The sequence below is a fragment of the Telopea speciosissima genome, chromosome 1 (genome assembly GCF_018873765.1).
Source record: "Telopea speciosissima isolate NSW1024214 ecotype Mountain lineage chromosome 1, Tspe_v1, whole genome shotgun sequence".
NCBI classification, from domain to species: Eukaryota; Viridiplantae; Streptophyta; class Magnoliopsida; order Proteales; family Proteaceae; genus Telopea; species Telopea speciosissima.
Genome location: NC_057916.1, coordinates 12,654,323 through 12,671,313, shown reverse-complemented (window position 1 = coordinate 12,671,313; position 16,991 = coordinate 12,654,323). Strand labels below are relative to the sequence as shown.

The 16,991-nt window shown below is 39.7% G+C and overlaps 2 protein-coding genes across 2 annotated transcripts; one reads left to right on the top strand and one right to left on the bottom strand.

The window, feature by feature from the left end:
* Positions 1-3,930: 3,930 nt before the first annotated feature.
* LOC122649062 (exocyst complex component EXO70H1-like) lies at positions 3,931-5,865 on the top strand. The gene has a single exon (XM_043842422.1). The coding sequence runs from the start codon at positions 3,931-3,933 to the stop codon at positions 5,848-5,850; it is 1,920 nt and encodes a 639-aa protein (XP_043698357.1). The 3' UTR covers positions 5,851-5,865.
* A 3,270-nt stretch (positions 5,866-9,135) lies between these two features.
* LOC122649089 (putative pectate lyase 21) lies at positions 9,136-16,961 on the bottom strand. Its single transcript, XM_043842453.1, has 5 exons — positions 16,708-16,961; positions 14,949-15,300; positions 14,647-14,857; positions 12,492-12,560; positions 9,136-9,421 (listed from the first exon to the last, which is right to left on the bottom strand). The coding sequence occupies exons 1-5, from the start codon at positions 16,895-16,897 to the stop codon at positions 9,185-9,187; spliced, it is 1,059 nt and encodes a 352-aa protein (XP_043698388.1). The 5' UTR covers positions 16,898-16,961; the 3' UTR covers positions 9,136-9,184.
* Between the last annotated feature and the right edge of the window lie 30 nt (positions 16,962-16,991).

Here is a 16,991-nt window from a genome sequence, read left to right as displayed (position 1 = left end):
GTGGAATAGAAAGCCATTAGCTGGTATTACTTAGCTTTTCTATCATAGGGACTAAGGATTTTCACGTACCTCCCTAAAATTTGTCTTAATTACATTTTCACCCGTGACGTTTGAAAATTTCACCTGCTTTAATTTCCAAACTAATTACTAATAATTTTTTGCTAAGGATCAAAACTTGGGAAACCGTTTACATCTGAAAACAAATTCAGATAAATTTTTTCAACTCAAATGCGTCAATACCTCTCTCTCTCTCTCTCTCCCCTTGGTTTTTGAAACACCAAAAAAAAAAAAAATAGTCATAGTTTATTACGGTAAAGCGCGAAGCTTTTTCTCAGAAAGTAAACTCTTTCATCAGCTTATTAATTTGATGAATGATGGATGACAGGAATTGTGGAGACAATTTAGGTTATGAATTAACAAATTGAGAAACGTGTTTGATCTCTGAGTCCTCTCATCTCATCTCCTCTCCTCTCGTCAACTCCCATGCAAGCCCTCCACCCTTATCTGCATGACCGAAATATAAGGAATGAACGTTGAAGCTTGATGCACAAGAGAGTCCATATTGCTTCCAGATCCCCATACGCAGTATGCCGTATATGACTCACTACGATACAACAAATTAATTATATATCATCGTTTTTTTAATTCTGAGATCAATAGTTTATTATTATTATCTTAATTTGATATCTTACTGGTTTACTGGACACATCTCGACACACGCTTAGGGATGTGTGTAACACAGCCCAACAACTAGCAGCACCTTGGGCGAACTGGGCTCCGTAGAGACGAGCTAAACTCGTAGCACCTTAATTAATAATAATGAAATCTTTAATAAAGTGTAAGTTGCTTGAATTGACCACCCTCTCATGGAATCTAATTCTTTAATTGGAATCCAATAAATTAATGGGAATACTTCCTTAAATCCATCATCTCCACCACTTTCAAGCTCGTGGAATGGTGAATTGGCTAGCTAATTGAAAGGCCACTTGTCAATTTTTTAGGGAAACTTTGATTTTGTTTGAATAAATGTGACAATTTCTTATGATAACCAAAAAAAAAATTTAATTAAAATTTTTATTCCACTCGATTTTATATTCATCTATTTTGAAATAAAGAGATAACGGAGTTTAATTCCTCTTCAATGATGTTAACCACCGGAATCAATCTCACAGCATCCAATTGGACTCAAGAAAGCAGGTGGTGAGTGGGGGCTATTAGTCAACCATACAATTTATTTGCAAACATGTTCCATGCCTCCTTTAAGTAATGGTGTCTTGTGAGTTTTTAAAAAAACATAAAAATCATTATGAGGAATATTTTGCAAAAAAATAAATATTAGACAAAGAGATAGCACCTAACCTTCTTATATGTGCATCATACACGCTTAGAGATGGAGAAAGTAGTTTCAGTGGGTGACTCACCATATATGAGGACCCATATCATTTACTGAGGAGAGAGATTATATGACAAGGTATTTATAAAACAGTCGTGTGCCTGTCTTTTTTTCTTTTTTTTTTTATTTATTAATATTCCATTTGAAAATGTCTAATTCTTAATTCAATATGGTTCTATAGAAAATGTATTATATTGGCATAAAGTGTGGTCAAATTTCAAAGTCATACCAAATCACCTGCCCTCCCATGCATTATAATCAAAGCCATTGGAATGCACGTACCCTATTTTGTAGTATTGTTGAAATACCAGTTGTTTATGTGGACGAGTCCATCAAAAACTCATAGAGATTGGTCATTTTTCCTCCCCTCATTTCTTGTCCTTAAACATTAATACTTATAGTTTATAACCATTTACATGTAATGGATATGAATCGAATAATTAAAATTCATAGATTTATTATTCTCTAATTTTGATAAGCATTTCATATTTTTCATGAATATTTTTAGTAATTCATGCCATGTATATTTTCAATGTTTTGCTTTGTGACTTGGTCAACTTTGTTTGGGTTGATGCTTGGCATATAAGCACGGATCTTGAGGTCTATTTATCCATAAATTATCGATTGCATATGACTTACCAAAGTAGGTGTTTGTCCATATTATATCCCCATGCCGACAGTATGGGGAACCTTTATCATACTAATACACTCTCTCCTTCCTAACCATGTAGGCAACCTTTGTTGAGGATAATGTTTCCTATGCTAACATTGGTCATGGTGTGGGGATCGGACCCTAGCTCCATTATTTATCACTTATTTCATACTATTAATTAATTAGTGTATTTTCTGCGCGCCTAAAATCACTTGAAGGAGGGAGTAGGTTAAGATGGAAGGAGAGGAGAAGTGTGAAAGCTGCACTCAACCAAATTGTAGTTTTTTCTTTGGATTTTAAGGAATGAAGCTTTGTTTTGAACAATTGAAAAATAAAAATATGACTAAGGTTGCCTTCATCTACAATGAAGAGAGATAACCTCTTAGGCATTATTTTTTTTTTTTTTTTTTGTGGTAAAATCTTAGGCATTATATTAATAGACCGGAAGAAGGGAAAAAAGTGGTCTCAATTGGAGATGGGATTACACGTGTTTATGGATTGAACGAGATTCATGCTAAAGAAATGGTTGAATTTGCCAACGGTGTGAAAGGAATAGCGAGTGGGAGTTTAACGTTAGAAAACAATGTCAGGGAATCCAATTAATAGGAGGGGATCACATGTGGTGATGAAGGGATTCTCTCTCCATCCTGAGTGGATTAAAAAAAATATTCTAAATAAACCAGAAACCTTGAACGAACATTACAATACGAATTAACATCAGTGGATTTGCTTACCCAAAACGAGAAAAAAAAAAAAAACATCAGTAGGTTTTGGACTAATGTGGAAATTAGAATAATTGTTTGGGGTCTTTCATGAATTTTTCGTCTCTCACGTTTCTGTTTGGTCAGATGTGCAGGTTCCTCTCATAGGAGGGGCGAAAATGATGATCTCATCCCACCCGGGCAATGTGTTTAAACAAGGATGAGGTCGTCATTTTTTACCCCTCCAAAGAGAGGAAGTGTGCACCTGACCGACAAGAAACCTGAGAGAAAAACTATCCGTCGTTCTTGGCGTGCATTTGAAGAAATGAGAAGGATCCAACGGTTTGAAAACTGATGATTTTTCTCTGATTTTATAAGACAGCTATGGGTTGTCTTTGACTCTCTGCCGCCTTTTTTGGCTCCAAATTATCGTTACGTTCCTCCTTGTATTTCACTCAGTCTTATTATTGATTTCGTCAATCAATCATAAGTAATCCCTTGCGTCAAAAAACAAAACCCCACCCCCAAAAAAAAAAAAGAAAAGAAAAGAAATTTGATTCCGTTATATACATTTGACTATGTTTTACGTAAGCACTTCCAAAAACAAAATTGTCCAAAAGTCCCGTGTTTGCAGATTCAACAACTTCACTCCCCCACCACAAATAAAAAAACTGAACTTCCATGGAACCATTGCCTCTCAGCTCTCTTTCTATCAAGTCCTTGTTTCTACATGTGTGTTTATGACTGTACTTTTCAAGTTCCTGACTTTCTGTGTGTTGTGTGTCACCACTCAGCATCATCGACTGCCATGGATGAGCGTGTGACCCACCTTCCTCTCTTCCCCCCTTTTTCCTCTCTCTAGTATCCACAACCTTCCCACTCCGCGGCCCCACCTGGGAAACTGTGGCTCCCATTTTTTCTCTCTCTCTCTCTCTTTCTGTCTGTCTATTTAAAGCGCTCCACAACGATACAATTCTTCCCATTCTCCAAAAAGGAACGGACCGAGTGAAAGAGGGAAATCAAAAAGAGCAACTGTTCTATTGCGACCCCTCTCAGCTCTCTAACGAACTAATTAACTCTCAAACCTTGTCTCCCCTAAAGAACTCTGCAATTAGCATCAAAGAGATTAATCATTCACATCTCTCACAGACAAGATTTGGCCCCGGGTGAGTGTCAGATCAGATATGCCGTTTAAAGGGTTGAGAACCGTCTTCTTCCATCCCTCCAGGGACGACTCTACAATTACTTCTTCTACTTCTACTTCGTCTTCCCGATCACCACACACCCCTTCTCCTCTGACAAGCACACCTTCCACTCCCCTCCACCACTTCTCGGAATCAATGATAGATGAGAAGGTGGAACAAGCCAAGTCCATCATCACCAAGTGGGATCCCAATTCCTCCACCATCGCCAAAGTCACCTCTCTCTTCTACGAGAGCCGATTCGAAGCCAAGGAATTCCTCAAATCCGTCAATCAATTGCAGCAGGCCATGCATTTCTTTGCCTCCCACAACTCCTCCTCCTCTCACAAGCTCGTCCATGCTCAGAACCTCATGCAGATCGCCATGAAGCGTCTCCAGAAGGAATTTTACCAGATTCTCTCTTCCAATCGCGACCACCTCGACCCCGAATCTGTCTCCGCTAGATCCAGCGTCTCTGAATACGAAGACGACACCGGTTCCGATGATGAGATTCAGCTTGCCGGCAAATCCATCTCCGAAGTCGAGAAGTTTTCCACTCTCGCCATGTCCGATCTCAGCTCCATCGCCGAGTGCATGATCTCGTCCGGCTACGGCAAAGAGTGCATCAAGATCTACAAGATTATGAGAAAGTCCATCGTCGACGAGGCTCTCTACAAGCTCGGAGTCGAGCGTCTCACCTCTTCGCAGATCCGTAAGATGGAATGGGATGTCGTCGAACTCAAGATCAAGAACTGGCTTAACGCCGTCAAAATTGCAGTGAAATCTCTCTTCCACGGCGAAAGAATCGTCTGTGATAACGTCTTCTCCACTACCTCCGACTTTGTCCGGGAGGCTTGTTTCTCCGAAATCACCAAAGAAGGAGCCGTCTTTCTCTTCCGGTTCCCCGAATACGTGGCCAAGTGCCACAAATCACCGGAGAAGATATTCAGAATGCTCGACCTCTATGATGCCATCTCTGAACTCTGGTCAGACATCGATTCCATCTTCTCCGACGACTCCACCTCTGTCGTCCGCTCTCAAGCTCTGAATTCACTCATGATGCTGGGAGACACTGTTCGATCTATGCTATCGGACTTCGATTCCGCTATTCAGAAGGACTCATCGAAAACCCCTATATCCGGAGGTGGTCTTCATCCTCTGACTCGATACGTAATGAATTATCTGTGTTTCCTCACCGATTACAGTGGAATCCTCTCCGATATAATTGCCAATAGCCCATTGCCGGAGAATACATCTCTCCCAGAATTTTACTTTGACAGCCCTGACCCTATCGACAATCCATCGTCGGCTTTGGCCACTAGGATGGCTTGGATCATACTGATGCTCCTCTGCAAGATCGACGGAAAGGCGAGACTATACAAAGACTCAGCAGCCTTGGCTTATCTATTCCTCACCAATAATCTCGAGTATGTAGTGCAGAAGGTCCAAACCTCCAATCTGAAGTTTCTGTTGGGAGAGGATTGGATATCGAAGCACAAGGCAACGGTGAACCAGTACGCAGCCAGTTACGAGCGGGTGGGATGGAGCAAGGTGCTATCGTCTATACCAGAAAATCCGACGATGACATTAGAGGAGGCGAAGCAGTGTTTCAACAACTTCAATTCGGCGTTCGAGCAGACATACACAACTCAGTCGTCGTGGGTCGTGACGGACAGAAAGCTTAGGGAAGAGATTAAGTTATCCATCGCCAAGAAACTTGTGCCGGCGTACGGGAAATTCTACCGCAAGTATCGGGGTATGCTAAGAAGCGATAACGATACGGAGTCAGTTGTCAGATTTGCTCCTGATGATCTGGGGAATTACTTATCGGATCTGTTCTACGGGACCGGAGCTTCGGGGAGTGCTTCGTCGTTGGTGTGTTCTTCTCCAGCGCAATCGCGAGGAAAGCATTGTAGACGATGAGAGTGAGACACACAAGGAGACACGAAGGAATGGTGATTTGAAAGAAGAAAGGAAAAAAAAAAAAAAAAAACGGCGGAAAGATTCTATACGAGAATATATACAGAGAGAGTAGATTCCTTGGTTTCTTTTTGTAATTTCTGGAGTCTGGGGGGAGAAGCTCAATGTATCATCATGAGTCATCCTAAGACTCCTAACTTGTAATTAGTTTAAGAATTATTTGTTAAATAATGTAAAAAATAATAATGGTAAATAATTTAGAAGTCAAAATATTTCCAAATGGATCCAGTTTCTTTTCATCTACAGAGACCTAAAACTTTTAATTAAAATTGAAAAAGTATTTTTGAACCGTGGAAAAATAGGGAATGAGAATTAACGTTGATACAAGAATCCAAGTTTCATATTATTGAAGTGTGGCTCCGATGTTACAAGACACATGTTTTTTTTTCCCCTAAGGAAGTCGAAGGTCTTGAGTTCGACTTCGCCTCCCCCCTTGGGGCCACCCGTTTGAAAGAAAACTCCCCGGTGAACATAGGGGCCCAAGTAAGCCAGTATCTCTTGGTTCGTGTGTGTGTTGCAGGGTCGTGGGGGAATTAGTCGGTTGAAGACCGGACACCTCCAGTTCCAAAAAAAAAAAAACTTTTTTTTTTTGAAGATTTTTCTTTTGTGCCTAAAAGTAGTGTACTAGCAATGTGCACATACTTGCAGTGGATCAGATTCCACTAGGAGGTGGGATCATCTGCATTTTGTGCAACGGTGCAAGTATGTACATGTACATGTGAGAGGCAACCACTCGTCCCTTTTATTTTCATAAATATCCCTCCCCACCTTGTATTGGTAATAATGGGAGAGGAGGTTGTCTTGCACGCATACGTGGAGAGGAACTGAACTTAAAATTAAGAAGGTAATTATGGCCATAATATATTCGTCTGAAGTGCACCTGCACGTATCTGCAAAGGAACTGGACTCGAAATTAAGAAATTTTGGCTAATAGATTATGGCCACAATTGTTGCACCAGAGACGAAGGAGAAATCGGAGATGCAAGGTGGTAACTAACTAGTCTATTTCACACAAATGAGAAAGCCCTTGCACCCAACTTTTGTTCAAACAAGCAATTATAAATGTATGTGCCACGATCTCATATCAGTCATATAGGAGATTAATCTTTCCATTAAAAAATATAGGAGACTAATCTCATTTGATTAGTACCGTACAAGTTTTGGTAGAGGATTGATAAGACTCTACTTTCTCTGACCACTTTTAATTGATAGCTATTTCATATGAAATCTCAACTTGATTTCTTTTATTTCTAATTTTATTTTGAAAAAAAAGAAGGTTGTCAAAGCTACATGACGTCTCTGCCTAGACATAGGAAGGGCAAAATGACTGCCCCACGATAAAATTTGGTGTATGACCCAAATGTCTTAAGCATGACAAAATTTGGTGTATGCTTAGTCCCAAATGCTCCCTCAGTTCACATCTCAAGTTTGACTTCAAACGCGGAGGGAGGAGGGAGGGAGGGAGGGAGATAGCTTTACAAAATCTGTAGAAAAATAAAAGTTACAATATGACATTCAATATAACCATTAATATCCTGTTAGGTACTTGACCAATATGCCAAAAGCTCCGAAGCTGATGGAACGCGTTAAATCAAGTCCTTTAACCTATCCCATACTAGGCTGGCCCAATCTAGTGCCCATACACTATAGTGGGCCCCATTAGACACATAACAGACCACCACGCTTCCGTAGTCCTCGTCCTCGACGGCTCTCACTCTAGATAGTTTTCACTCTGGCGGTAGGTAACCCTTTTCAAGCGGCTTCACTCTGCTCCAAGGTTTTTTGCTTGACGACAGGTAGCCCTTTCTTGACGGCTTTCACTCTACTCCAAGTAGCCCTTCTCCTAGGTAGCCCTTTCTGTGACTCGAACCCTTGACCTGGTGCCCAGCTTTGATACCAAATGTTAGGTACTTAACCAATACGCTAAAAGCTCCGAAGCTGATGAAACGCGTTAAATCAAGCCATTTAACCTATCCCATACTAGGCTGGCCCAATCTAGTGCCCATACACTATAATGGGCCCCATTAGACACATAACATATCCCTAGATCGGAAGTTGGAAGTTCAACTAACCAAACAATAAGATATATTCATTATCAAATATCTCCTTAACAATTGGTAGAGCCGACTTGACAATTTGTCTCGTCACATTTGCTTGGGTCTCAATGCATTGAAACATTGTTAGTGTTTCTCCTCTTACCCTATAATTCCTACACGATAATAAAAACCTCTAATTTTCTGGTTTTACTTATCTATGAAGTGGTTAGAGGAATACTAAAATTCCACTTCTCCCAAGAGGCCTTTTAACTTATAGACGACTCTGTCATGTTGCCTAGCTCTTCGCCGAGGACTGAGAGTCTCAAAGCTTTCTATTAAGGTAGCACCAGGGATTCAAAAATTGGCTCGAATAAGCTGATTCACCAATTCAAAACTGAATCAGGAAATGGCCCACGGAGGCTCCACACAGCAGTCCAATCATCAGAAGTCAAGACACCAACCCTCAACATTTTAAACCCTGTGTAGCACACAATTATGGAGCCCTAATGGTTCAGTTGTCCAGATAGATGCAATCTCTGCACTGCAAGAAACATTAGTTCACGGACTTGTGAGACTACCACAGTTTTCCCATCACCACAGGGGACTACGAGTGGTGCTCAATCAACCTAAAGTATAGCTCATAGCAATGACATGTTTTCCTTTTCACATTAAAAACTAATGCCTCAAGAGGGTGGACTAGCACAATGGTAAGGTTGCTCCATTGCGACCTAGTGGTCGCGGGTTTGACTTGGGAAACGGCATCTCGGAGAAACGTGTAAAGCTGTGTACACACTAACCCTCCCCAGACCCCGCAATGGCGGTAACCTTGTGCACTGGGTACACCCTTTATTAGAAACTAATGCCTCAATAGAATATGCTTATTATTTGACTAATTGGCAATGACAGTAGTACAAGGAAATGCAAATCCTGCAATGTTGTAAATGTCCCTCCATAAGTCATGATGGATGCACTCAAGCTATGTCAAGCAATGCTAATTATCAAAAGCAATTTTATGAGTTCCACAACCTATCAAGTTCAGACTCATCATCATCTCAGATAATACAGCTACCATACAAATTATTACTGAATCCATACTTTTCAAGTATTATGTACTCAACCCAAATAACAGGAATTTACACTCTGCGACCTAAGAAGAGAAGAAATCAAGAAGTTACCATAATTTTAAATCTCATCTTTATTATTGAACATACTTTCCCCGTCCACCCCTGTCAATAGACATGCTACGGGATAACTGCTTGTTCTGGTGGCCTTGGAATGGATTTCCATCCGGTACAAATTTGGAGAATTTCTTTTAGGGCATCTGAAGGAGCTTCCATGGTCCATGTCGGGTAGTATTCACTTGGATGAAACATGCTTTCCCCGTCCACCCCTGTCAATAGACATGCTTGAGCTCCATTAATGAACAGATCCCCTTCAGACCTTATGCAACCAGACCGACTTTCTTCTTGATCTGCTGCCTGCACAGCCACCATTCCAGTCTCATTATGGATTGAACATATTATGAATGAAAACTTTGATGGAGAGGGACTAATCGATCCAGCTTATCCAGCGAGCCACTCAAATAGATCGCAAGTCACAACTAATTTGAAATTCAACATTCTTAGTTCATCTCAAGTGCCTGAGTAATTGTTTTTGTATTCAGAAAACAAAACTTCTTTTTGCTTTTCAAATCTTTTAGCTCCTTGAATAATACTTTCTTACCTCGAGTTTGCATCTCATTGATTTCTTGCTTTCTTTTTTCCATATGGTATTTTCTATCTAAATATTAAAAGATATATTGCAAATCTTCACTATTGAAGCAGCCAACTACAATAAAGTGACTCATTCAATAATAATAATGTTTCTGTTGTTGCTTTCTTCTTCATTGAAGAATCCATCTGATCAAAGAACTCCTTGTGTGTGATCAAGGTTTAGATTGGTGTTTGATTCAATCGAACACCTTGCAGCGGGAAGCTTGGGTGGATTGCTCTTTGCCTATTCTCTTGAGCTACTGATCTATTGCTGGGTTTGCCGATTAATCTGTATTCACTTTCTGCCATTGACAATTAAGTTTGAGTTCTGAATCTTCTGCAATTCCTAATCTGAATAGGAGTTCATATGCAAGACTTTTTTGTATGAATTCTGATTAGAGCAATCCGACCGTTAGAATCTTTCCATATTTTGACCTAGCGTTCATCAACCCTAATCATAAACTCGATTCCAGTTTGGTGACATTCTGACATTCTGATCTTGAGTTATTTAAAATTTACAATTCTGCCCTTTATTAGAACATTGTTCTTCATGCAAGATAAACTCGAATCTGATTTCATGATCTATTTTTCTAATGCTTTCTAACCCATATGCAGAATTGATTAACAAGTTCAACCCTAATTTCTAAGATTTCTTTTGATAAGCCAAATTACTGTTTTACCCTTATCCTAGTACAACTAGGATTAGTCCATATTTGCTGTATCTAACCATCAGATCATTCTTACATATATTCTGCCCTTATTTATTGAACTCGATTTGAATATCAGTCTGTTCTGACCATCTGATTTGCTGTTATATAAAATCTCCCATATCTGAACTTATTCTTTGATAAAAGATCTTGTTATTTGGTACTGTTTTGAATCTTCAAATACAGTTTTACATTACTCTCTCTTCTCATTCACATCCTCCAACTATCTCTTCTTCTATTTCACCGGTGATCTGTGTCACTGTGTTTTCTGGCAGCTCTTTCTCTCTGAGTTTCCTGTTGCAGAGTGTTTGCACATCTTAGGTGCAATTTAGATTTCAGTTTCATGATTTAAGGCTTCATGGTGAAGGTTAAGGTTTTTTACAGATCCAGGTTTTATGGATTTCTTCTTTCAAAAGACCCAAGAAGAGGTTCCTGTCGAGATTTTATGTTTTGGGCAACGGGAAGGAAGAAGACCTATTGGAGAGAGAGAGGGAGGGAGTGAATTGTGAATCTGTGTTCAAATGGGAGTGAGAATAGAAATTTGTTTTGGGGGGGGGGAAGAAGAGGTTCCTCGATCAAAGCATTTTTTCGAGGGGGAGAGTGCCTGGTGCCTCTCATTTTTAAGTCATCAGATGAAAGTATCCCAAAAATCACAAACAAGGAGTTAGAAATACCCTTAAAAAGTCTATGTATTGTGCTTTCTTATGATATTTGGGCTATGATAGCATATTGTTGACAACAACACACTGAAAAAATATCAGCTTAGAGGGGCACTATTATTGGTGTTGTTGGTCATCTTATATCCTTTATCAACCAAAATACTGTAACAGGCGTTACATAATAGGGTAATGTGTCTGGAGAATCTGATGGATTGAAAGTAACTGCTTTTTCAGATAGGGTTTGAGTTTCAGATTTGGTGCAGGTTCATGCCAAACAGGGGAGGGACTAAGGGTAACTGCCCACAAAAAACAAAAAGAATTCTTTGGGGATCTCTATCAGACCTGTACATAAAAGTAAGACTAAACACACAAGATCACAAAGGGCCACATTTTGCTTTGGATCCTATTTCAACCCTCTCCTAACACCTATAGACCGAAACTGTCCATCCACTCACTTGTTTACAAAACGAAAAAAATCCTCTTAATACACAAAACTAAGGGTCTGGAGACTCGGGACCCAGCCCTGATTTATGAAGCTCTAGGCCCAAATTATTGACCTGATTCATAATCAGGTTGGGTCCATGTCCATGTACTGATACTAAATTAGGATTCAGGTCAAGTGAAGGTATATAAATTGTTTTTATCTCTTAAATATTAGGAGTAAAATACTCTGTCAAGTATTTTACATTTGGCAACTAGGGTTCGGAAACATCTTCAGTGTATTGATCCAGACTTTAGAAGACTTGATACATATAAGGTGCTTGGCCTATGTGTATGAATACAACCTAAATCAGGCCTGAACCTTTTGACACCCCTACAGAAAACAGGGAATGTACCGATCCCCTTAATCCTGGTCCAATGATCCCACACACTCGGGATTTGATTAAACCAGTAACACCTAACTCAGAAATATCCATGGCAGTATGTTACATCTTTTTAAAGTAACAAAATATATAACCCCCCCTCCCCCCAAAAAAATAATAATAATAATTTCACCCATTGAATTTCCCTTCAGACTACAAAAGCATGGTCTATGATTCTATGGCATCACCACTGATAAAAAAAACCTGATTTGGATCGGTTGCTCGATTAACACACTGCCATGCCTCCTGAACACTATATAATAAATATCCAACAGGGTATAAATCATCACAGTCGATAACGCAACAATGTGGGCTTAATGTATAAGGGGTGAAATAAATCCTAATTTAGAGTGTGTATAGTACTGCATTGTAAGCCACCTTCCCCTCCCCTTTTTTTTCAACTTATATTTCTTGTTTCATTTTCTCCTAGGATTACGCTGAAAGCCATATTATTGTGCAAGGAGAAAAAATTCCACTTTAAATTTTGGACAATCAAAGAGCTTGCCAAGAAAGCATACTAAATTACACTTACATGTATGCTAGAAAGGTTAAGAGATAAACACAATACCTTCTCCGTATAGTATTTAAAAGCCACCTTCTTCTGCCCTGCTTCATATATGTTGCACTGGGAGTATATCTGGCACATAAATAAATAAATAATAACAAAGTCTGCAATGAGTGAAATGTCTTTATGCAACAACAACAACAACTCAGCCTTATCCCAACTAAATGGGGTCGGCTACACGGATTCTTACAAGGACAAAAAAAAAGAGTAATAATAAGAATGAAGGAAAGGGAACACAACAGCCACAACTATGAATGTCTAAAACAAACTAACTGGGGTCGGCTACACAGAAAACCAGACTTCCTCGCAGGAAAACCAGTAAATTTTCTACAACATAAGTGAAGTTATGTAGAGAAACTACACAATCCAATTGTAGCAGACTAGCAGTGTCTCCACCTAGGGCTCATAAGTTATAACCTCACCACGTATTGGACTTGGTATGCCTACAGGTTAGGTTGGAGCAGGTGTTGGAATTATGTATCCATCAAACCCAGATTTTTATTTAGTTGAATTAATTTGATTATTTTTATGCATGACATATAATTAACAAGCTATTGTTACCCTTAGGTTTTTACTTAAAATGTTCTCGATTAGGGATAGCTGGACACCCTACTCAGACAGTCGTCGCATCATGTGCTTTTCTAGGAATGGTGATTCTAGGGTAAAGATGTGAGTACACATAAGGTATGTGTATTGAACTGAATCACATGAGAGTCTCACATATGTTACTGCTAGAAATTATATTCTCTATTGGAGAATTTGGTTGGCCCTTTGACCTGAGAGCTCCTTGCAGTTGCGATAATGCATCACGGGTTTTGGTGCACCAATGGTTGATGTCTCCCGGATTACATATCGGTGTACTGGATATGTGGTGTCATGTACGAAGAGAAGCTCGACAAGGAATACATTGCCCTCTTGTGGAATATCGAGGAGAGAGTTTGTGTATGATTGAACATAAACCAAGATCCAGTGTACTGTTTTGTAAAATGTTTACAAATTTATTTTGTATAATATAATTTATTAATAAATTATTTTATTTATTTTTTCAAAATGCTTTGGGTCCAACCAAGATCACAGAATTTTGTTATGGACATGTACAGTGAACTGAGGTTCACTATGTGATATTGTTTGGTGGAGGGGCTGATTTGTAATTAATTAGAATAATTGTGAATATATACTTTTATGGAGAGTAAACGACTTAATTTATCAAATGAGTTATTGTCACACAACAATTTTAATTGGATTAAAGATGTGACAAGATAATTACCAACAACAACAACAAACTCAGCCTTATCCCTATGAAACTTCATACACAGAAGGCAAGTTGGAATTTGGAATCCCAATCTTGGCAACCCACTAAGTGGGTTTATTTATTTAAATAAGCGGGAGAGAGGGTGGCGCGGACACACACCAAGGCAGCCCCCTCCTTCCTTCCATCGTACTCTCTCCTCCCTTCTTCTTGTGGTTATGAGATTCAGGGTTTGTGAAACCCTAAGTGAGAGAAAAAGTGTGTATGCATCTTTTGGCGTTTCCGATCCATTCAAGAGTTAAAGGCATCAATTACTTGCGTTGCTCAGGTGAGAAAGAGCTATTATCAGGAGGAAGAATAACACTTACGGTTCTAAGGTAACCTGTTTCCCTTCCCAATTAATGTATGGCTTTTGAACGGTGATTTCGGATGCAAGAGATACCCGATCCATTATCTCCGCTGCATGTTCGGGTTCCCACCAACAGCAGGTATGCACCAATAATAGTGGAATTAGAATGAAGTCCCCAGCCTCCCCTTTCAAATTGAACAAGTTTTTGTATGATAAGAGGGGATAATTGTACTGGTAGGTGACCGATCACATAAACCACTAACCACTACCCCCTACTTAGACTAGTCACCCATGAAAGACAGGATTCAAATTTTAAATTTTATTTAAATTATAAAGGGACAAGAAATGGTGATCCCTTTTAGCCACATGGGGAATGTCAAATGCATTGAAGTGGAAGATACAGAGAGGATAAGATTCGTAACATATAGACACTTTAGGCCATTCTCACATGACTTATGCACAAAAAACCTGCCCACCTAGAGAATAAGTCTAACAAACCATCCCACAGATCTGGGTGCATCCTTAGTTAATTAAGTTGCAGGTGTTAAAGTCATCAGTACCTGTGATTCTACGCTGGCACAAACAGCATATATGCCCCAATCTCTCGTGTAGTTGTTGTACAGATGAACCTTGCCAAATCTAAGACGAGGATGACGCTGTCGGGTCCCATCAAAAAAGCAATGGTGAATGGTCACTCGTATGCATCTGTCTCCAGTGTGACTGGGGTCTGCACCAATAAGCATAGTCTTGTCATGCCGTGAAAAATGACATCTGATGGCACAAAGTAAAGAGCTATATTAGAAACCTCCACTCAACTCGTAAAATATTCTCAATTTGTAATGTGGGCAGGCAAGATCCTCACCTTGAAACAGTTATATCTGTACTTTCACGTGTGATATCAATCAGTCCATCGTCATAATCCTGCAAGCTGCAACGGTCTATCCATATGTGCCTTGACTTAGGTTTTATTTGAATACCATCAACATCATGTCCCCTACCACCCTCAAATTCCAGATTGCATATAATTACATGTTCACACTCTTTCAGCCTTAAACCTTTGCCGGTAAATTTTATCCTTTGGCCCCGGCCATCAATTGTCTTGTATGAAGATACATTCAAGTAAGCTGAGAGCTCAATGGTGCCTGAAACTTCAAAAACAATCCAAAGTGGTTCTTTTCGACGACATCCATCACGAAGTGATCCAGGACCATCATCTGGATTAACAGAGAAGGAGAAAGTTTTAAATAGTACAACAAGCAGTATTCTACTGCCAGTAATGAAAATCTACACAAAGCAACTATAAAATTCACCACAAATCAAAATAATAGAGACAAGTAAGGTTATACACAACTAAAATTTCCCAGTATTAGTACAATAAGCAGTTTTCTACTGCCAGTTATGAAAATCTACACAAAGTAACTATAACATTTACCACAAATCAAAATAACAGAGACAAATAATGTTTTAAAGAGTGTCCCAGTGCACAAGGATCCCTCTACTGCAGGATCTGGGAGGGGCAAATGTACGCAGCATTCCCCCTGCTTTGCAGGAGAGACTGTTTCCAAGATTTGAACCCACAACAAATAGGAAAGAAAATTTGATAAGCCAAGTAGTGTTATACAAAGCGTTACCTCACCCACTGGAAAGACAAGTAGTGTTATTATACACAGCTAAAATTTCCCAGTGGAATTTGATAAGCCAATTTCAAATAAAAAATTCTTTCTAGGCAACCCTGCTAATTGTAAACTGTACCCATCCAAAGGGTTACACTGGATCCAAATTGCCTCAAAACCTAGAAAACCTAGCAAAAACCATAAGAATAAAAAAAAAATTGAGGAAATGTTGATAACCATGACAAGTTGAATCTCTAGATGCCTCCTATGGTCTACCATTCGCATTTGAGTCCACCAGTTGCACTAAACCCCTAATGTCCCATCAGCTTGGAGACCAAAGATGGTATGCCTCAACCCCACTCTCTATATTTTGCATACAAATGCACGTGAAGCAGACAAACAATACATGAAAACTAAGAAAACCTAACAGAAACCATAGTGATAAGAATAAAAATCGAGGAAATTGTGATAACAATAACAATACCAAAAGAAGTCTCTAGATGCCCCCTATGATCTACCATTCTCATTTGAGTCCACCAGGATCACTAAACCCTTAATGGGTTCTCATGAGCTTGGAGAGAAATGATGCTATATCTTAATCCCAATCTCTATATTTTGCATAAAAGTGCACATGAAGCGGATAGAATATGCCTCCACAGCAATTTCATCATATACTTTCCATGTAGAATTGCTAATTGCAGTAGGCCAATCCATAGACCCTTCTATACACAATCTCTATAGACAAGTATAAATTAGGGAAAAAGGAAGAGTTTCAGAGGGGGGGGGGGGGGATTCCGCATTGCAGAAGAGCAAACCAGCATAGCAAATGCAAATGACAATAAGAGAGTGAATACAACCAAAAAAGAGATGGCATATGAAGCACAGCAAACCAAAACAAACCCCAGTGTTAACTTATATAAGAACGTATTCGAAAGGAAAAGAGATTAAACTCCGAAAGGAACTCTAAGGAGACGCCAAAGCAAAGGGGAGAAAGAGAGGTAAGAGAACCTGCTAAAGTGGTGACGTGATAGAGTGGTCCATCAAGGCCACCGACAGAGAAACGGCCGAAACCCTCGGCCCGTCCGGCCAAGGCCCTCAAGCTGCAATCGACGTCGGAGTAGGGAAGAGAACCCATTGACGTTAAAGTTGAACTCTGGCTCTGAGGCTGAGGCTGAGGCTGAGGCTGAGCTGTAGGCATATTTAAATGGGTCGATGCTGGGGAGCCGTTATCTCGACATTTGCGGGTGTACCTGTCATTCCCGGAACGGCCATGGCCGTTACCCATGTGCCTC

Bases quoted from the DNA above. Each gene is read 5' to 3' on its own strand.
- LOC122649062 (XM_043842422.1), top strand. From the start codon at position 3,931: ATGCCGTTTAAAGGGTTGAGAACCGTCTTCTTCCATCCCTCCAGGGAC.
- LOC122649089 (XM_043842453.1), bottom strand. From the start codon at position 16,897: ATGCCTACAGCTCAGCCTCAGCCTCAGCCTCAGCCTCAGAGCCAGAGT. The intron at 15,301-16,707 runs GTTCTCTTACCT...CTGTTAATCCAG, and splicing joins TCACGTCACCACTTTAGCAG to ATGATGGTCCTGGATCACTT. The intron at 12,561-14,646 runs GTACTGATGACT...TTTATGTGCCAG, and splicing joins GTGCCAGCGTAGAATCACAG to ATATACTCCCAGTGCAACAT.